The sequence below is a fragment of the Astatotilapia calliptera genome, chromosome 1, assembly GCF_964374335.1.
Source record: "Astatotilapia calliptera chromosome 1, fAstCal68.1, whole genome shotgun sequence".
Classification (NCBI taxonomy): domain Eukaryota; kingdom Metazoa; phylum Chordata; class Actinopteri; order Cichliformes; family Cichlidae; genus Astatotilapia; species Astatotilapia calliptera.
The window spans coordinates 17453903-17472457 of NC_137422.1; the positions used below are offsets into that span (position 1 = coordinate 17453903).

General features: G+C 42.2%; 1 protein-coding gene across 1 annotated transcript; it reads right to left on the reverse strand.

Annotated features, from left to right (window-relative positions):
- Positions 1–471: 471 nt before the first annotated feature.
- gas6 (growth arrest-specific 6) lies at positions 472–17948 on the reverse strand. The gene is made up of 15 exons (XM_026165531.2): positions 16901–17948; positions 16478–16638; positions 14404–14428; positions 14248–14310; positions 7236–7358; positions 6438–6557; positions 4137–4259; positions 3190–3311; positions 2876–2994; positions 2558–2747; positions 2293–2457; positions 2038–2206; positions 1801–1940; positions 1512–1713; positions 472–1193 (listed from the first exon to the last, which is right to left on the reverse strand). The coding sequence occupies exons 1-15, from the start codon at positions 16974–16976 to the stop codon at positions 1042–1044; spliced, it is 1950 nt and encodes a 649-aa protein (XP_026021316.1). The 5' UTR covers positions 16977–17948; the 3' UTR covers positions 472–1041.
- Positions 17949–18555: the final 607 nt, after the last annotated feature.

Here is an 18555-nt window from a genome sequence, read left to right on the forward strand (position 1 = left end):
CAGGCTTTAACTGTGACTGGGTGATTTTTGGGAAAAGAAGGGACCTTTTTGTGATGAACATGAGTGTGAGTCTGTTCTTTAAAAGAGAAAATCCTCAGGGGCACACACTGCAAAGCGTCGGTTAGTTTGCTGGGTTGCAGTGCTGCACCTTTGGGAACTGATTCACCTGTTTAGAGGGAAGCTGTCGACAAGTGTGGGTTGGTTTGTTCTTTTGTAGGCACACGGTTGATTTTCGAAGTTGCAGGCAGATATGGAGTGCTCCTCCAATCGAGAGCAGGGGGGGAAAAAATTCAAGAAGGCAGTCCATTTATACCTGCAACGATGTGCAATATTTTCTACAGAACGCAAAGTTCATACCGCCTCGCTGTGGCGGGGGGGGGGGGTGTTAAGGGCAAATGGGATTTATTCATTGAAGATCTGAGCACCTGTTCACACCTTTTCTCTGAGTGAAGTAGCTGATGTAGGACTGTCTTTCTGGTCCCTGTGTTTTTAATTCTTACATTTTCATTTAATTGGAGATTCTATATTAGCACTCGATTAATTCAAGCTTTGTGAACGTGGACCTTAAGTGAGCTGGATGTAAGCAACACGAGCACAGACTAGTCGTTGCTTACAAACCTCCAGTTAGATCTGCGTTTAAGCACAGGATACCAGGTGTAGAAGGCTGACCCCGGACCAAACCCGTAGCATTGATTTTGGATTAGACCCTGCGTGTTCTTGTGAGCTTACGAGGCTTTAAAACACAGCCAGTTTTCAGGCAATGCTGTGCAGCTATTATTCCCTTTGTACAGGGAGTGTTACTCACTGGCAGAAGAACTAACTTGCTGGGTCATAACACTGAGACTGCTGTGAAAATCCCTGCCACTGCTTCTAGGCAGCAGTGTCATCACAGGATAAGGCCAGGGAGGGAGAGGATGGAGGGGAAGGGGTGATCTTGGGCTCAAGCCACACTGTGACATATTCCAATTAAAAACATTTTCCCATCACCCCCTTGTCTCAATGAACTGCTTATGGATCGGTTTTGGCAGATTCAAGCGCTGTTCACTGGTGGGAGTCCAGCAGGGGGCAGGAGTGCGAGCGGATGTCGTTATGTTTGTGGATGGCCCGGTCCAGGTCCAGAGGCTGTCCGTTAACACTGACCTCCATGCAGCCGCTGTAGGGTGTCGACACCAGCGTGGACACCAGAGGAACATCTGCGGGTGGAAATCACAAGAAGTGTCCAAATAACATTATTCACTTTGTTCAACGTGTCAGTGAAAACATTCATCCATCTGTTGTCATGTGGGACGTTTTGTGTGGTTTTTTTTTTATTATTGCATTACAAAAAATCTTATGTTGTTCTTTCAGCTTTGAGAACTGTGCAAGATTCTAGCTGCCGGGGATGTTTTCCAGCCTGAACCCAGCAGTCATGCAGACAATAACAGAAGCTGATACTCTTCAATAGAGGTAGGAAGTACTTTAAAAACTTTATGGAAAACTTTTCTGTTCTGCGTAAGTGTGTATGTGCTCACCAGGGAGGCCTCCTATGAATGTAGTAGACTGTGACAGGAGGCCAGTGGGAACTTCAGCATCTTCACTTCGTCCAGAATGGCCGTCGACCAGCAGAAGGGTCTGGTTACCAGAGACTGTCACCTGGATTTCATGACTCATACCATCACAGAAGGGTGCAGGAGAGCTGGCAATGACGGCATTACCTACAGACACCAGAACAAACTAAAGACACACAGGAAGTCAGTTTGCATATCAAATATACAGAAAGTGGTTTTGAACACGTGCACAGTGCGGGATGCATTTACTCACATCTCGCCACTCATCGGTTACAGGGTTATAATCAGCCAGAGCGATGGAGAGAGGCACTCTGTCCTGGTGAACCAGTGCAAAAAGCACCCCAATAGCAGTGGTTGGATTCAGGGTCAAGCGGACGCTCAGGTTCTGTGATTCTGAAGAGAAGAGGAGGGCAGGGGGATGAAGATGACCACATGTGCTTACAATGAATACAAAGAGTTGTTCAAGCTATGAACACAAACACGCATGTACCATAGGTGATGTTGAAGAGAGCAAAGCCTGTGCCGGGGTAATATGCCCCCGGATCCTCACTGCTGAAACACTGCATGTTATCATTAGACCTGATGGTTTCTTGTATGGAGGTGTCTTCACCCGTTAGCCACCGCCACTCCTTCATACAACCGTCAAGACGAGGGTTCACCTGAGGAACGAATGAAGTCACAACAGTTAGGAAATGTGTGAAAGTCTCTTTGTGGTGTATACATTAAAAAAAAAACAAACACACACCTTATTGACCAGGCTGTCCTCTTTGAAAGGCACTCCCCCCACAGTGAGGTTGAGCTCATGCATCCCCTTTTTCAGTGTGAACAGGTCCCCGTTTACCGCAATCTTCATCACTGCTTCCCTGTCAATCTTAATCACTAGGCTCCGCCCCTGCTCCTCCACCGAGATCTGGTTAAAACCGGACATTTAACAAGCTTTTAATAAGCTAATGAAGACCGTGTATACAGCGTAGTATTATTTGTTTTGATCCTCAGCACAAGAGTCAGACCTTCCTCCACTGGCCATCGCTGACAATAGGTCCGCTGCTGGTGACCCTGCTGACGCCGCCATATTTCAGCTGCAGCTCCAGCTTCCCCTGGTTCATCGCCAGCACGATCCAGGAGCTGTTTAGGTGACCTCCAGCAAAGAAGATCACTCCCTCGTGATCGTAGGTGCGGAAGTCAAACTCTGCTGAAAAGCTGAAAAGAGAATTAGGAAACAGCAATGAAGATGGTCTTTGTCCAATGGTAACTAAGATGAAAATGCCTCCAAGACAAGACAGCTGTTGCTGATGAACACGTTGAAAAATCCAACAGAAATTTCTCACCCTGTGTGAACCCTGCGGCGAAAACGCAGCCGCACCACTGGAACACCGCTGAACATGCGTCCCAGGTAAAGAGAGCGGGGGTTCCTCTTCAGGGCCGGTGTTGTGCAGGGAGTTATAGGCTGGAGGAGAGAACAAACACAAAACCAGCGTGGAGATAAAGTCATGAGAATCATGCACATATACAAGATGGCACTTGAAATTGTACTTTTTAACCCATGATGGGATGGTAGAAGCAAGAAAAATAGCACGTGGTCCAACAGACATAGCTTTTAATCATCATTTAACAACAGCGGCAGCTGGTTTTTGTATTTCACCTTACAGCTCCGAAGGTCCTGCGCCAGCTTCATACCCTGGCGTCCATCGCAGAAGCAGTGGAAACTCCCCTGAGTGTTCAAACACTCCTCTTCACAGACACCCGTCTCACACTCATCCACATCTGACAAGCGACAGAAGGTTGGAGAAATTAAAGGGCGTGAGAGCTCAGAGTGACGACTGGGACATGAGAGAATTACAGAGAAGAAGAGAGTTCATATATTTATCAAAGTCACATCAGCAGAGGGATTAGTCAAAACATGACCCCACAAGGATCAACAAAACATCAAATCCAGGAATGCAGGGGGGGAAAAGAAGAAAAAACATATCAGGGAATGCAAACAACACTTGAGTTAAGTGGCCTTTGACGCTGACTGGATGGTATCGCCATACTTTATATATAACCTTACATGGCCATGAGCAGGCTATGATAAGCAGTAATTCTCTAAGGAGGGACAATGAGGTTATGAAAAGTCTGGTTTGAAGTAGAGATTAGAACTTGGGCACACGAGTAATTCAAAGCTTCGGTTTAAATCCGCAGATTCTTTTCCATGTTGATTCAACACATATGATTTGGTGGCTAAGTTATCACACATATTGTGGAATAAAAAATTGGATTTTGTGTGATAGCTGTCACGTATAAATCCTGAAATACAGGATTGCTGCGGTTTCGCTCTACCACATTTTCTTTAGAGTGATTAACATTAATTACCAAGGAAAGGTGCATCGATGGCTCAGTCTGTATGTTTACTCCCCGAGTTATCTTTTTCTAAACGCAGACTTTTTCACAGTGACCTGTTACCTACTTATATACAATTTCTCCAAATACCTTTGCATTCCCTTCTTGACCCCGCTACGCAGCTGCACCGAGCCCCGCTGAGGGTAAAGCTTTTCCCTCAGTCAGTTCTGATTAAACCAAGTGTATTTATGTGTAGTTAAACACACTTACCGACGCAGCTTTTGGTTTCATTGTCGTAAACATAGCCGATGTCACACAAGCAGTCGTAGCCACCCTCCTTATTCTCACATCGTGCCGTTCCACACACACCTGCGATCTTGCACTCGTTCAGATCTGAAAGACACCAAAATGTCCTCAGCTTTGACACTCCAAAAGTCACGTGTAAGGGCTTAGGAACATTTCAAAGGAAAAGACATAGAACAATCCAGTGGGAGTAATTTGAAGAATGGAAACTTAACCTGGTCCTCATGTGCTTTGTACCATTTTATCCTCCAAAGAAACATAATTAAATACATGGATGTATTGTTTGCATATTTAATACACAGTATCTGTATGTTCCAGCACTGCAGTTACATTGAAATAAATATTTACAGAAGGAACCTTTCAGGATGTTAAATCACACAACAGTTTGAGGCCTTTCTCAGACTTCTCTTTTCTGGGGGGAAAGCTAAAACTATAAATAAAACTGTGTGAGTTTACACAGGGGTCCACATTAGGAAAACATGAGCTTGTAATGTTTTATTTTCTGCCTCGTTTGTTCACTAATCAAAGCCATGTGTTCTTTTATGGACTCACAATGATGGTTATGACACAAGACAGAATAACACTGCTGCTGGACTGTTTCAGAGACTTGAACTTCAGAATAATTACAAATTTAACTTTAGTTTTATTTTTTTTGGTCAGGGATTATACACAAAAACACTGATCTCAAAAAGAAAAGAAGCCCTGAACTAGATTTAGCTACTGGCTAGTTTTCATCTGCAGTCCGTGGGTATGGAGGCTAAGCTGCAACTTCTGAGGACAGAAACTGCGCTTTTTTTCCCCAGTGACCACTCAGTTCCCACAGAGCATCGTGTCAAAATGCTTTCAGCCACTAAATTCCATATAAGTGGGGAGAGTTTTTTTTTTATTTTTTTTAAATAACTCGTCCATCTGGACACTGGAGTTTGGGGCATGGCAGCTTAGATTGACAGGTATGCGTTTCTGGAGCATTTCTGGAGCATTTTAATGGATTATCTGACAAACACATTGCTCTAGTATTTAACAATAATTAGCATTGTGTGTGTCTATGCATTGTCCCTGTGTAGTTTATGGATGTAACATGCAACTATACCAATTATCAGTTTATTTACAAAAGTACTTTTTAAAAACACAAGTGTTGTAGAAAGCACCAAAACACCACACAACAAATCAGCAACAACAACAGTAACAAACAGAAGGTTAGAACACACCACTCTCATTCTGAATTAAAAGCTAAAGAATAACATTTTAATATATGTTTTAAATGGAGTTAGGAGCTGAGATATATCTGGTGATGCCAATCCATTAAAGGTTTAAAAAAAATAAAATAAAATCTTAAAATGAACAAACAGGGAGCCAATGAAGGAAGGCCAGGACGGGGGAGATGTGCTCCAGTTTAAAGACGAACTGCAGCATTTTGGACTAACTGTAGGCAAGCAAGGGAAGCTTTGCTAAGGCCAATATAGTGCGCATTACAGTAGTCCAGATTTGTTGTGATAAAATAAGACATCCAAAAATTTGGGGGGGTGGGGGGGTGGGGGGGGGAGTGGATTTGAATCTTTGAAAAAGTCTGAAATGAAAAATTGATAAAATGATAAAAACTAGCTTTAATAATGGAATTTATATGCTTATCTAGTATAAAATCACAGTCCAGTCTGACATCAAGGTTAGTCACTCGGACCCAGGTCCAAGAGAGGAGTAGTACACACACCACCAGGTCTGAACACAATGATCTGAGTTCCTTGTGATCTGATATCTTTCAGACACTTCTGTAGTGGTTTAGGAGTTGAATTGACATTTCTTTTTATAGGCATGTAGATTTAGGTGTTGTCTGCATAGGAAAGATATGCATGCATGTCCATGTTTTTTAAAAATCAGGCCCAGGGAAAGAAGTTAAAGAAAAGAAAAGGCCTGGACTGAGAATCGATCCTTGTGGGACACCAGACCTATTAACTTCTGGTTTTAAAAAACTAATGTGGAGGCAGCCAAATTGTTAATACTGAGGCTCAAAATGAGTCCAGAGACCAATGGATGACGTCATCGTGGGTACATCCATCTACAGTCTATGAGACTGATATATTAAATACAAAATATAAATAAGCAGAAGTAGATAAAATACAACATAATCAATTATACAAGTCTATAAAGAATTTATATTTTCAGAGTGGGAAGTGGATTCAGAATTGGTAAATGGCGATGATGTGTCTATTTGCAGCAGTGCTGACTTGATTCCAGCTATTAGAAGACGTGCATTCGTGGTCTGCGGCTTACCATTACACAGCTGATGTCCTGACAGTGTGTAGCCTTGGCGACAGGAGCAGTGGTAACTGCCCACAGTATTGTTGCACTCGTGGTCACATCCTCCATTTCTCCTGCTGCACTCATCGACATCTGCAAGCAGGAGAGAGGTGAGAAATGCAGGTTGCTTTCAGCTGGATGCTGTTTAGTGACTGTGAATTTCTTGTTTGTTGTACATTCCAAATAAGGGACACAGTATGTAACTGTGGCTGAGTGTTTAGGAGGACTGTGGTTGTCAAGTGGAAAAGGCTCAGACCGACTCAAACTGAATCTGTTTTGGTTTCCTCTCGCAGTAAGGTGGTAGGATGAGTCACAGTGGAAATGTGTGGAATGATGGCTGCGCCATAAATCAGAGAAACATGTTCCCCTCTCCCTCACAGTGAGAGTTTAGAACTTATGTGGATTTAACTTCTAACAAGCATGCAAACCTCAGTTTGGAGTCTGGGATAGCACTTCCCGTACATGCACTTCATAATGATCTTACACACCATTCACACATCATTAATAACTGCAGCAGGAGCTGGATATTAGACAGCATGCCATCAATAACAGCTTTTCAAGGTCAAATTAATTCCAGCATCGTTGAGAGACAAAACAGTATTAGTTTACACATGAGAAAAGCAGGATGTTTCTATCAGTGGACAGGACAGGGGTTCGCTGTCAGAGCCAAGGTCACAGTAATGACATTTGCACTGATGTACCAGAATGACAGAGCAAAAATTCAACCTCTGCTGAGCTCCAGGACACAGCTTTCCATAATGATGACAGTACCTTTCTCACACGTGGCTCCCGTCCAGCCCGTAAAACAATGACAGAGGAAGTCGCCCTTTTTGTCCTCGCAGCGGACGGTACCGCTGGGATTGCAGGGATTGGGAGAACACTGATTGGGAATATCTTAAAGTGTGAGAAAACAGAGACAGAGAAAAAGACATGTTATTACTGCTTTAAGCATCAAGTCTGTACAAAGGTTGCTTATAGTCAGTGTAACTGTATACCATAACAGACAGAGGACACTCCTGATATGCAGAATCTCTCTTAGGTTCTGCACATTGGGAGATCTGTATAAATAGCCTAACTTGTGACAGGCTCTCTTTCCGGACATGCCCTAATTCCCACCACCTGTCCTCTACTTCTCAAGAAACAATACTGAATTGATATTTAGCTTTATTTTTAATTCTTGTTTTTGCTACTTTTCTATTCCATATTTACACTTAATTCCCCCCCTCTTTTCCCCCCCACTGCACGCTTGTGTAATAGTGCTCAGTTTTCTCTCCAAATCTGTTTCCTTCCCAAGCAGAGGAGTTTGAGTACTCGACAAGTCTGGACATGTTAGCTGGAGTTCAGAGAAAGAGAAAATGACAAAGACTGGAGAAAATGAAAGGGGGGGGGGGGGGGGGGGGAAGAGAGAGGATTTGCATTAGCGCTTTTGCATATAAAACCCAAAGCCACAACTTCTTCTTTTTTTGTAACATTGCATGACAGCTAGAGATGAACCGATCCGATATTATGTATCGGTCAGATACTGACGTAAATTACTGGATCGGATATCGGAGAGAAATAAAAATTTAATCCAATCCATTAAATATCAAAAAAGCACCTCACAAAACTTGCGACATGGCGTAACTCGGCTCATAACCGTTGCACGTCGCAGCAGTATGCGTCACGTGATAGAGCGGCTGTGTGTATTTGTAGCCTCGCTACAAATCCGGCATTTCATCTCCGAGGAAGTGATCCCAGAGAGAAGTAAAGCAAATGTGTAAGTAGCCCAAAATAAATGTAAGTAGCCCGAATAAAAAAGAGAGCAATTTTTGATTGATGTTTTGTTTCCTGTTTTGTTTCCTTTACAATATTATACTTTAATGTATAATATTGTAAAGGAAACAAAACATTAATCAAAAAATTGTTGAAAAACAAATTACAACATTGTATAAAAATTACAATCATCAACTCAAATACTTGGTTCTAATTGAACAGAAATTTCTATGAACTTGTAAGAACTGTGTAGGACATGAATCAGTCTGTGTCAGATCCTGAATTTGAAATTTCCGCTGAAGTCTAAACAGATTTTTCAGGTTTATTTTTAGTATGTTATTTGCAATTGGTGTTTGTTCTGGGAAAGATATTGCAGACTGAGCAATAATGCGTTTCTTGCATTTCTCATGGGTTCTAATGGGGGCCTTTCTTAAAATGACTGGTCCCAGTAACAAAGGCGCTTGTCGACTCAGAAATCGAGAGAAAACCAACAACACACCCGGCAGAACATTATGTTATTTACACGGGTGCACATAAGTGGTCCGCATGTGCGCATTCGCTGTCAAAATAAAAGACGCGCACCAGATAAGAAGTTGCAACGCTGTTTGCGTCCATATAAAAAGCACTGTTTTTGTCCGCTAGAGTGGGATTTTCACGGCACATTCCGCACCACGTCTCTGTGCGTTCATCATTTGTTTGAAGCCAGCTCACCTCCTGCAACCACTTTTCCGAGAATACGTGCTTTATTGTGGTTCTGACTCCTTCTGACATTTCTTTGGAGGTAGAGGAACACCAAAGTAATTGCTTAAAGGAGCTTCTTCGACATCTTTAAGAGTTTTAAACAAATGTCTGTCCTCCTCCAGAAAATCTTATGTATGCAAACACGCGTTGCAACTTCATATCTTGTGCGCGTTTTTTTTTTGGGTTTTTTTCTTTGACAGCGAATGCGCACCTGCGGACCACTTATGTGCAGCCCCGGTTATATAGCTCGTCATATTGCAGCCACAGAAATTCTTTTGTCCATGAAACCATAAAGCTGCACTTTCTTTTTGCCTTATAGTCTGATTTGTCATAACTTTTCCATTTTGTGGTAAGCTTTTCTTTGGCTGTCACTTCTTCACCCTGACCTCTCTTATTTGGCTCAGCAGAACTAAGATATATATCCTGCTGCTTTTACACACGCACACATAACGCTCAGTGATTCTCTGCGCGATCAACCTCTCATATGTTTAAGCTTGCTGCGGGAGATTTCACTTGTCATGTTTGCATAGTAAGCTAACGATTGATAAGACGATGTCAGAGGAATTGGTGCGCAAATTATCATCACTCACCAATCAGTGCTGTCGCTCTCTATACACAGTTCGCACGATTGCAAAGTGAAAGCAAAAAAACAAGCGCAAATTCAAACGAGATTTCAATATGTCACATATTGACAGTGGCTCACCGATGCCAATGACATAATTACCCAGCTACATTTCCGAAAGAATGCAAAAGCATTGACATATATTTTTCCTTCCTACAATAGCCCGACGGGCAGGGAAGAGATAGATTTTGGTAGCCCGACTGGAAAAATCGCTAGCCCCGGGACGTCGGGCTAGCGATTTTGCAAGCCCTGTATCTGATTGAGGAATCACTCATCTTTGGAAAAGAGAGTTTATTACAGAGAAATGGCTCTTTCCAAAATAAAAGCTATACTATACGCTTCTTCTGGGCTATATTCTCAGCAGCATATTGTAGCGGGTCAGGGCTGTTCGGGGTTCTGTTTGTACAGTTATGTTTTGTTTATGTTGCCATAGTGACGGGTGACGCCTTCTCGCTGCGACGGTGTATCCTTCCAGGGTCAGAGGGCGCTCTGTGTGTTGTTGTTGCTGTGCGGTTGCCGCGCTGAGCAGTTAGCTAGCGGCAGTGTTCTTCTGCAGATATCAATAAACGGCTGTGCTCCCTGGCTAGCTCACGGGAAGCAAGACCAAACAATACCTCCGTCTCCTCCTTGTCTGAGCTCGCCACAATATTAAACATATCAGGTCCCCATAAGGAGAATCGTGTGCTAAGGGCTGTCTAAATGACTCGGGTAAAGTTTGTAGCATGCATGCTTGTTGTTTTTGTCTTCTTCCACTTGTCTTTGCACTAGGATGATGTCGGCGTAAATGTGCAGTCATATTCGTTGTGTTCCCACTAGTGCTGTCAGCGTTAATCTCGTTGAAATGACGTTAACGCCACAACACGGCAAATCTCCATTAACGAGCTACCCCTGCGTGGGGCTAGACGGCCAACACATTAACGAGCTAACTGCGCTAACACACTAGCTCCCACCCATGTAATTGAGCATTGCGTGGCACATCCAACATACTGTTTTACTTTAGTCCATGACGCGCTTACCTTCAGGGTCATACATCACATGAAAACCAAAATAATTCCAAACGCCAGATCTGAATGAGGGTGGAGGAGGTTCAATTTGCCATGTTGCAAGGAGAGCTTAACTTCTGTCTCGCTAGCTTGCCCTGCGCTCTTCCTTCTGACGATGCTGTCTGTGTTGAACACTCAGTGGATCTGCGCTCGACAGTGCAGCCTAGGCGGAGTAGTCGAACGCAGATTCACTGAGCGCTCAACACAGACAGCATCGTCAGAAGGAAAGTTGATAAAATAAATTACAAATTTTGTATTGTTCGATACATATGCGTACCGAACCGAAAGCACTGTATCGAACGGTTCAATATCGATACGAGTATCGTTGCACCCCTAGTAAGTACATCTCTGAATGTTTGTAAAGCATTCCCTCGTTAAGCTTAACAACCGATATATGGAGCGACTGCCTCTCTCCCCCTCCCTCTCCTGCTGCTACTTCAATTGAGAAACTGATCAATGATCAGCTGATCAGGCTTTTCTATCGCAAGTCCGTCTCGTTTGTTTTTGGCCCACTTTGCACCAGAAAGAGAAAACCAGCGGCTGAACAACAGCAGCACGTTTAAGCTTGATAAGCTGTTGTTAGAATTTATTTAATATTACTTTCTACTCGAGGATCTTTTTCTATGTAGCTGACGGCTGGTAACTGTGCAGGGGCGGATCTAGCAAAGTTTAGCCAGGGGGGCCGATAGGGCATTAACAGGGAAAAGGGGGCACAAAGACATACTTTTCTTTCTTATTCTCATTTAAAATGTCTCGCTTTTAATAAATAATTATCCGAATCTTACACCCAAAGTTTTAATCTGATGTAAAATGTATATAAGTCCATTACTGTATATAGTAACTATTAAGTCTAATATACCCTAGTAAGCTATAGTACTTTTTCCTTTGGGAAGGTATGATCTGTGCAGTCTGTAGTTCTGTTGAAGAAAGATGTTGAATCTATTTAATTATTCTTGAAAAATAATTTATTTCTGGGCATTTTTTTCCACACTGCATCAAATTAAAGTTGATTACGTCGATTAAGCATCATGAGGTGGTGGGTGGTTCCCTATTTATTTATTTTTTGCTGGGAGTTTTAGAACCCTATTAGTTAGGTTGCTTACTCTTTAAAATACCAGAATAGGGAGGATGGTGCAGGTTTAAGTTTATTTTTGGGTGCAGTGTATTTTTTGCATACAGGTATAACAGAATAGCATTAGTGTTTTTGTTTTGTTTTGTTTTTTAACTTGAGTATTAACTTATACAAAAAGCAGCAAGATATTAAAAGAACAGTTTTATTGATTAAAAAACACACTATATCCGATTCATATCGGAATCGGCCGATATCCAAATTTATGATATTGGTATCGGTCATAAAAAAGTGGTATCGTGCCATCTCTAATGACAGCTGCTCAAAACTACACACTAACAGCTTGTGGTACTTTGCATCTGTGAACCTTTATTTTGTTTATGCAATCTCTATTGACAGCTTCATATATGACAGTTGCGATGCTGTGAAAGTGTCAACAGAAACATAATACAAAACCAAATCTTTTCAGGAATACCAGGTTGTCACTCCTCAACAAAAACAAGACTACGTGAAGCATGGGATCCGTTCGCTGCAATGGGCAAGACCTTATGAAAATAACATGTCCATATTACAATATACACCAATATTCTCCAAATCCTCTACCATTCAGCATTTTTGGTGCCTACAAAGAGATGAATCTGTCCATGCTGTGTATATTAATAACAGATACCAGCTTGTGACTTATGTTCTGAAAGCAAGCCAGACAGCTGCTCTAAAAATAACATGGAATAATAGTCAAATATAAAAAATGCTGACTGTCACACCTGTGCTAAATGTAGTCGAAATTACAAGTTAGAGATGTGTAGAGCCAAAGCTAGCCGTCTCATTCGGAAAGAGCAAAATCTAAATAGAGACAATGATTTTGTGAGCTGAATTTAGACTTTAAAAACATTAAAGCACTGCATGATGCCAGCAATGAGGAAAAGCTCAGCAATTCATCAATGCAGAGTAAGACAAAAAACAAATGTTAAGAGACAGCACTAAAAACATTTAAACAGCACTTTTAAGTTATTATTATTAGGACCATTTTATTATCTTAAGTTTGAATTAAGTTAATAATGCCTAAGGTTGGATGCTATAGTTGGGTATATTTGCCTTAACAGACTTAATCTTCTCAACTACCAGCTATTGGTGTAATGTAACTTTGTGCATTTATTAAAAACATCTGTATTTAAACTGAGCGTTATGTGCACAAATACTTGGCTGATGTCAGTGCTTTACAGATGATGATCCCTCAGTTACAAATAACACAGCAGGAATGTTTTACTACAATACATTTTATCAGATATTTCTTTTTTTTCTTTTTTTTAACATTGAAGTAATATTCCTTCATCAAAACTGAAAATATTTGCATATCAGCATCAGTGCATGCAATTGTACTCTCTGACAAAGGAGGGCAGATATTAAAAAAAAGAATCCCACCCATGCTCCTGGTTAGTGATGCTTTGTAGACCATTAAACAAGAAGTGTAACTGCAGGAGCCAAGCTTGTTTCCTCTGCTTCAAAATTTAATGGTCCCCCAACACAGAGTCACAATTTAGTTCCATTTGTTAAAACACACACTGTGGAATCACAGCCTACAAAGCTTCCAGAGAAGTAACAATGTGCCATACTGTGGATGTCAAAGAACAGTAACACGTGTCTTTCAGTGATCTATTTTTATCCATTTTTGTAAAGTGCCATTCACAGAAAACTGCAGACTAAGGAAACAGAAGCAGGGAGCAGTGGGAGAATTAACTCAGTAGATGTTTCCATAATGCGCTGTGCATGTCGGAAATATTCCATAAATAAATTGGTGGAAAGCCAGAATCTGCTTTGAGACCATCAGTGGTGACAGGCAACTGATGGGCGAGATAGAAAAATGGTGGAAAGGAGATGGTGCTGACAACTGGTGGAAAAAAAGTACTGCCGTATCTTTAAATGTCACAATGCTGCAGCTGAGTCATGGAAACGCCTCCCCCGCAAGACAATCAACAGCCAATAGCAGTAAAGCCGGTCTCCTGTATCCTGATGCAGCAGAAATCCTTAGCCATCCTCTCATCAGACCATCCTCTCTACGTCATTCCCCAGCCGAGCCCACACACGAAGAGGCTGGCGCAGTCGCTCAGGAAGTGAGTGCGCGAATATGTGACGACTAAAGGGGTGTGTCACTCATTCAGCAACGTGTAGCGTCACTGTAGCAAAGTGCTGCAATGTTACTCATAGACACTCACGCACACACAGTTCACTTTAAAAGGAGCTAGGTGTGCCACGCTGAGAAAATGGACCTGGAGGTGCCGAAGAGATTCAGCACATCTCTGCTTCCGATTGCTTCTGTACTTGCAGAGGGCACACACTGGAGTGTGATGCAGAGCAGTGATACTGCAGTGCAGCACAACTCTGCAACATAACTAGCTCCCTGTCTCTTCATGTAGCAACTTTCTCAGTGAAATAAAAACCGAGAATAAATGAGAGAGCAGGATGTAGACATGCATTAATCTAACCTATTCACAGACTAACAATAAAGCTGAAAGGCAGACAGGAGGAGGTAAAAAAAACAAAACAAAAAAAACTTACTGTGGACACATGTGACCAGATCCTGTTTTTTCTTTTCAGAATCTCCAAACGTGTCCAGGCAGGCTAGACAGAGACAAAAATGGAATTCAGTTGAAGGGATGACAAACGTATAATCAGCCAAGAGAGAGATTAATGGTTTTAGGTAGAATAACTTACCTAAATACTTGGGATAAAAGTAGTTCTGCATCAGAGAAAAACAAAAACAAAACACAGAGGGTAAAGTTATGTGTTTGCAAACAAAATCTAAACAAGGCAATACAGTCTCAATGAACTCTTAAAATTAGTAACAGGTTTCTGCTTATACTTGACTTAATTGTGCATTTGTTTTGGGGTTTTTTTATAGCTCACTTCTGCAGGAAAAACAGTTCATAAACAATCATGAAATTTGGCAGTGCGATGCAGAGATTAGGCTATGATTACTCTGTAATCTGCTCTAACAGGGTGCAGCTCTATGACAGGAGCTTCTTCAGCATTCTCTGCATTCCTGGTAGTAGTACCATCCCTCCTGCCTTCTGGCTGCAGCAGTTCTCCACATATAGGCCAAAATCTGAGACTCTGGAGGCACAGAGTCACACTCATGCTGCAGTAGATGCCAGATGCAGCAGGCTTGCGTGAGACCGGTGTCTTATTAAGTGAAACTAATCAGGCAAAATTCTGTGTGGGGTAAAGTCTGATTATACACTGACCTAAAATATAAGCTGACCTTCAAAGGTTAACCAAAACGACTAAATTTTAACCTCACACTGAGCAAGTTAGTTTTGACACCTTCTTCTCATTTGTATGTCCCGTATGTCATCAAATAAATAAGAGACCAGAAACTTGGTATGACTGTCCATTGCCAAGGATGATCATAAGCATTGGGAACACCCCAGCCTCTCTCTTTCCCTCTCTGCAGAGCTACAAAGCTGCAGCAGAATAAAATGCAGAGTCAGAGACAGGCCCTTTCAGGATGAATAATGCAGATACGAGTGAGACTGCAGCTTTGTGTCACGACAAGGTTCAAAACTTAAAGGAGTAATTTGGTGTTCTGCCGGTGGCATGCATGGATCTGATTCAGACATCACCCGACTTCACCCTTTTTACCAGAATCCACCTCAGCTTCAGTTTAATCCTCCCTCTCTCAGCGCCAGACTAATCTTACAAGTAATCTTAAGTCATCGATTGCCTCATTCGCTCCCTCTCTACTACAATTCACAATATCAAATCTTAAGGAGTGAATGTGACATTTAAAGGGCAGCACATCACCAACACAAGTCCACCACTTAAAACCGTTGAATATGAATGTCAGATGTAGAAATTAAGAAAAATTACAGAGTTCACAATCAAAAGCATCCAGCCACGTTAGGGTAGACTTGTTGCAGAAGATTCTGGGCATGCATCTGCACTATTATTTGCTGTAGCACATATCATCTTCCCGAGGAAGCCCAAGAAGCCCAAGTTCTGTGTGTTTTTCTAAACACTTTGGATTATTTATAGCCTGTTTGCACATACAGCACACTCTAGTACATATAAAATAGGCTTATGAATTCACATGGATGGAAAGGCTGACGTGTACACTCATGAATGCAGAATGGAAACTAATCTCCAGTACAGGTTTCTGAGCATGGCCCGTGTGATGGATTTTGTACGATGTTAAATGTCAAGTAGGAAACATGTCTTCAGATTACCAGGGCAACGTACACAGTAATGTTGAATGAAATGCATATGTGTGCATGTGCAACATCAGAAGATGCAACACGATGAGAAAAAGAAACAGAAAGACATCCAGCTACATCCCATATTTGTTATCAACTTAAGGACACATGTCAATATGAAGAGGAGATTGGGGATATAAAAGGGGATTTCACAAATGACGGTAGAGTCATGCTGACTCAGTGTCTGTCACAGAAACAAAACAAAAGACGCGGAAAGCGGCCAAGTCCCAGACATGGGAATATTATGTATGTGTCCTGACAGCTATCAGCATGCTGGACTTATTGAAGCATGAATACTAGCGGCAAGCAGCCCAGACAATGAATCATTAGTGTGTGTGTAGTCATTATGAACATGATGTAAACACCCAGCCTCCCTGAAGTTACAGTACATAACACAACCTCAGCAGGTAATGGTGCTCTGATGGAGTTGGTGGTACTGCAGTACCTCCTCACAGGATGAGAAGGAAGCCCGCCTTTGCTCGCATGCAGCCTTTGCTGAGCTGCAGCTGAGACTAACTTGTGAACACACCACTCACCGTCTCCGGGTCGTTTTCAAACACTTCTCTGGCCTCCTCCTTGCTGCACTTTTCCTCCACGCACTCCCTCTCCAAGTGTCCTTGCTTCGTCTCCTCGAAGACTTGATTCGCCCTCCTGTGTCTGCTCAGAAACTGGTTCGCCTCTTGAGGGGACAGTGAGACTAAAGAAAGAAGGACAAAAGAGAGCAAAACGAGCAAAGTTTAGTCACCTTTAAAAAAAAAAAGAGCAAGTGAATGTCAAACAACTCTGCGGTTAAGCAATACACTGGCGCAGGAAAACAATGTGAGGGATGTTGCGAAATATCTAACGTTAACCGTCAGTACTGGCAATAACCAAGACGTGTATCATCACCAGCTGCAACTCAAATGTCAAAGAGGGTTTAGCGGGCTAGCTAGCCGCCTAGCATGTAACTGTTTACTTACTGCTGTCGGACCAGCGGACGAGCAGCAGGATTAGCAGCGCTGCAGACGGAAAGGACTTTGTCGGGGTCAGCCGCATTGTTTGACTGCTGTGTTTGCGCCAAGCTCGAGAAACTTTCTCCTGCCCCGTCCCACCCCCTCCTCAGCCTCTCTCGGTGTAAGCGCAGGCGTCGGTGCGAAACGCCGCAGGTATTCAGGTGACTTGCTCCGACCGTTGGCCGTTAACGTCTACGGTAGGACACGAACGTCGCGCGCGCTTGTGTGTGAGTCTGTGTCCCCCTCCTCCTCCAGGACGCTCACTACTACTACACGGGGAAACTGCACGACCGACCTCTTCTACCCCCCTCGCGTGCGGTTCAGCTGGTCCCCATCGCGGTGTGTGGGGACTTTTACTTAGCCGTTTGCGGACCGGACAGTCTGCGGAGGAACACTGCTCGTCTCTGCTTCAGGAGGAGGAGTAGCTCTCTGAGAAGTGCAGGCAGGAGTTTGAAGTGATGCAGACACCTCTTCATCCCTCCCTCCCTTCTCTGTGTTCGCGTGTGTGCATGTGCGCGCGCATCACACTGGGGAAAAAAATCTGTTTAACTGGCACGCAATCCGTGATTTGGGTGTTGCACTTGTGGTTAGTAAGTAAATACTTGTATTAAAGTAAACAATACTCGAGTACTTTGCAATGCCCTCAAAAGTATTTTAAACGTTAGTCCAGGGGCATAACCAAAGGGGGGCATGAGGTGGCACAGACTACGCTAATTGTTATTCCCCCCCCCCCCCCGCCCCCCCTTTGATTTTTTTTTTTAAATTCAGTTTAATCTCCAAAGTGAATTTTTTTATTTCAGCTTAATTATTATTGTTTGGAAATGTTTAGTTTTATTTTATAATTTTAATTAGTTCTTCTGTTACTTTTAAAAAATTAAAAAGTAAATCAGTGCCATTGTTACAATAAAAACATAGAACTTCTTGAAAGCAGTTTACTTAGTGTTTTAGACAACCAAAGTCTCAATAAACATTTCCTCAGTGTCTTGTCAGGCAAGTTATAATAAAATTGAGAAAAAACAAATATTAAAACAAATCATACTTCTTTTATATTTATATTTCAAGTCTAGTTTTCATTTTAATTTTAATTTTTTTTCACATTTTATTTTAGTTTTTAGTTTAGTTTTAGTTAATGATAGAACTTTGAAGAGCTGTGAAAACGTATTTTCCCCTTCCTGATTTATTTTTCTTTCTTTTTTGCACATGTGTCATATTTGCCTGTTAAATCATCATGAATTAACGATGAATAACCACATTTTCTGAAAAGCTGAGTTCACTTTCACCAGCCAAGCCTATTTGCTTATTGAAAAAACTGAACTTTTTGGAACAAAATAAAGTCTTGAACAAGCAATCCATGCTGGAAACCCCTCCAGTGTGGTTGAATTAAAACAATTCAGCAAACAAGAGTGGGCCAAAATTTCTCCACAGCGATGTAAAATACTCGTTGCCAGTTATTGCAAATGTTTGACTATGTCACAGTCACATGTCAGAAGCAGAAATGACGTCACTCCTAAGTTGAGCGTGTTCTATTACTAAAGTCAGAAAAGCAAGAAAAAAGAGGATTTGGTTTTCTTCTTAGCAAGGTAGACCTATTTGTGCATCACAAGCAGTACACCACAATGCTT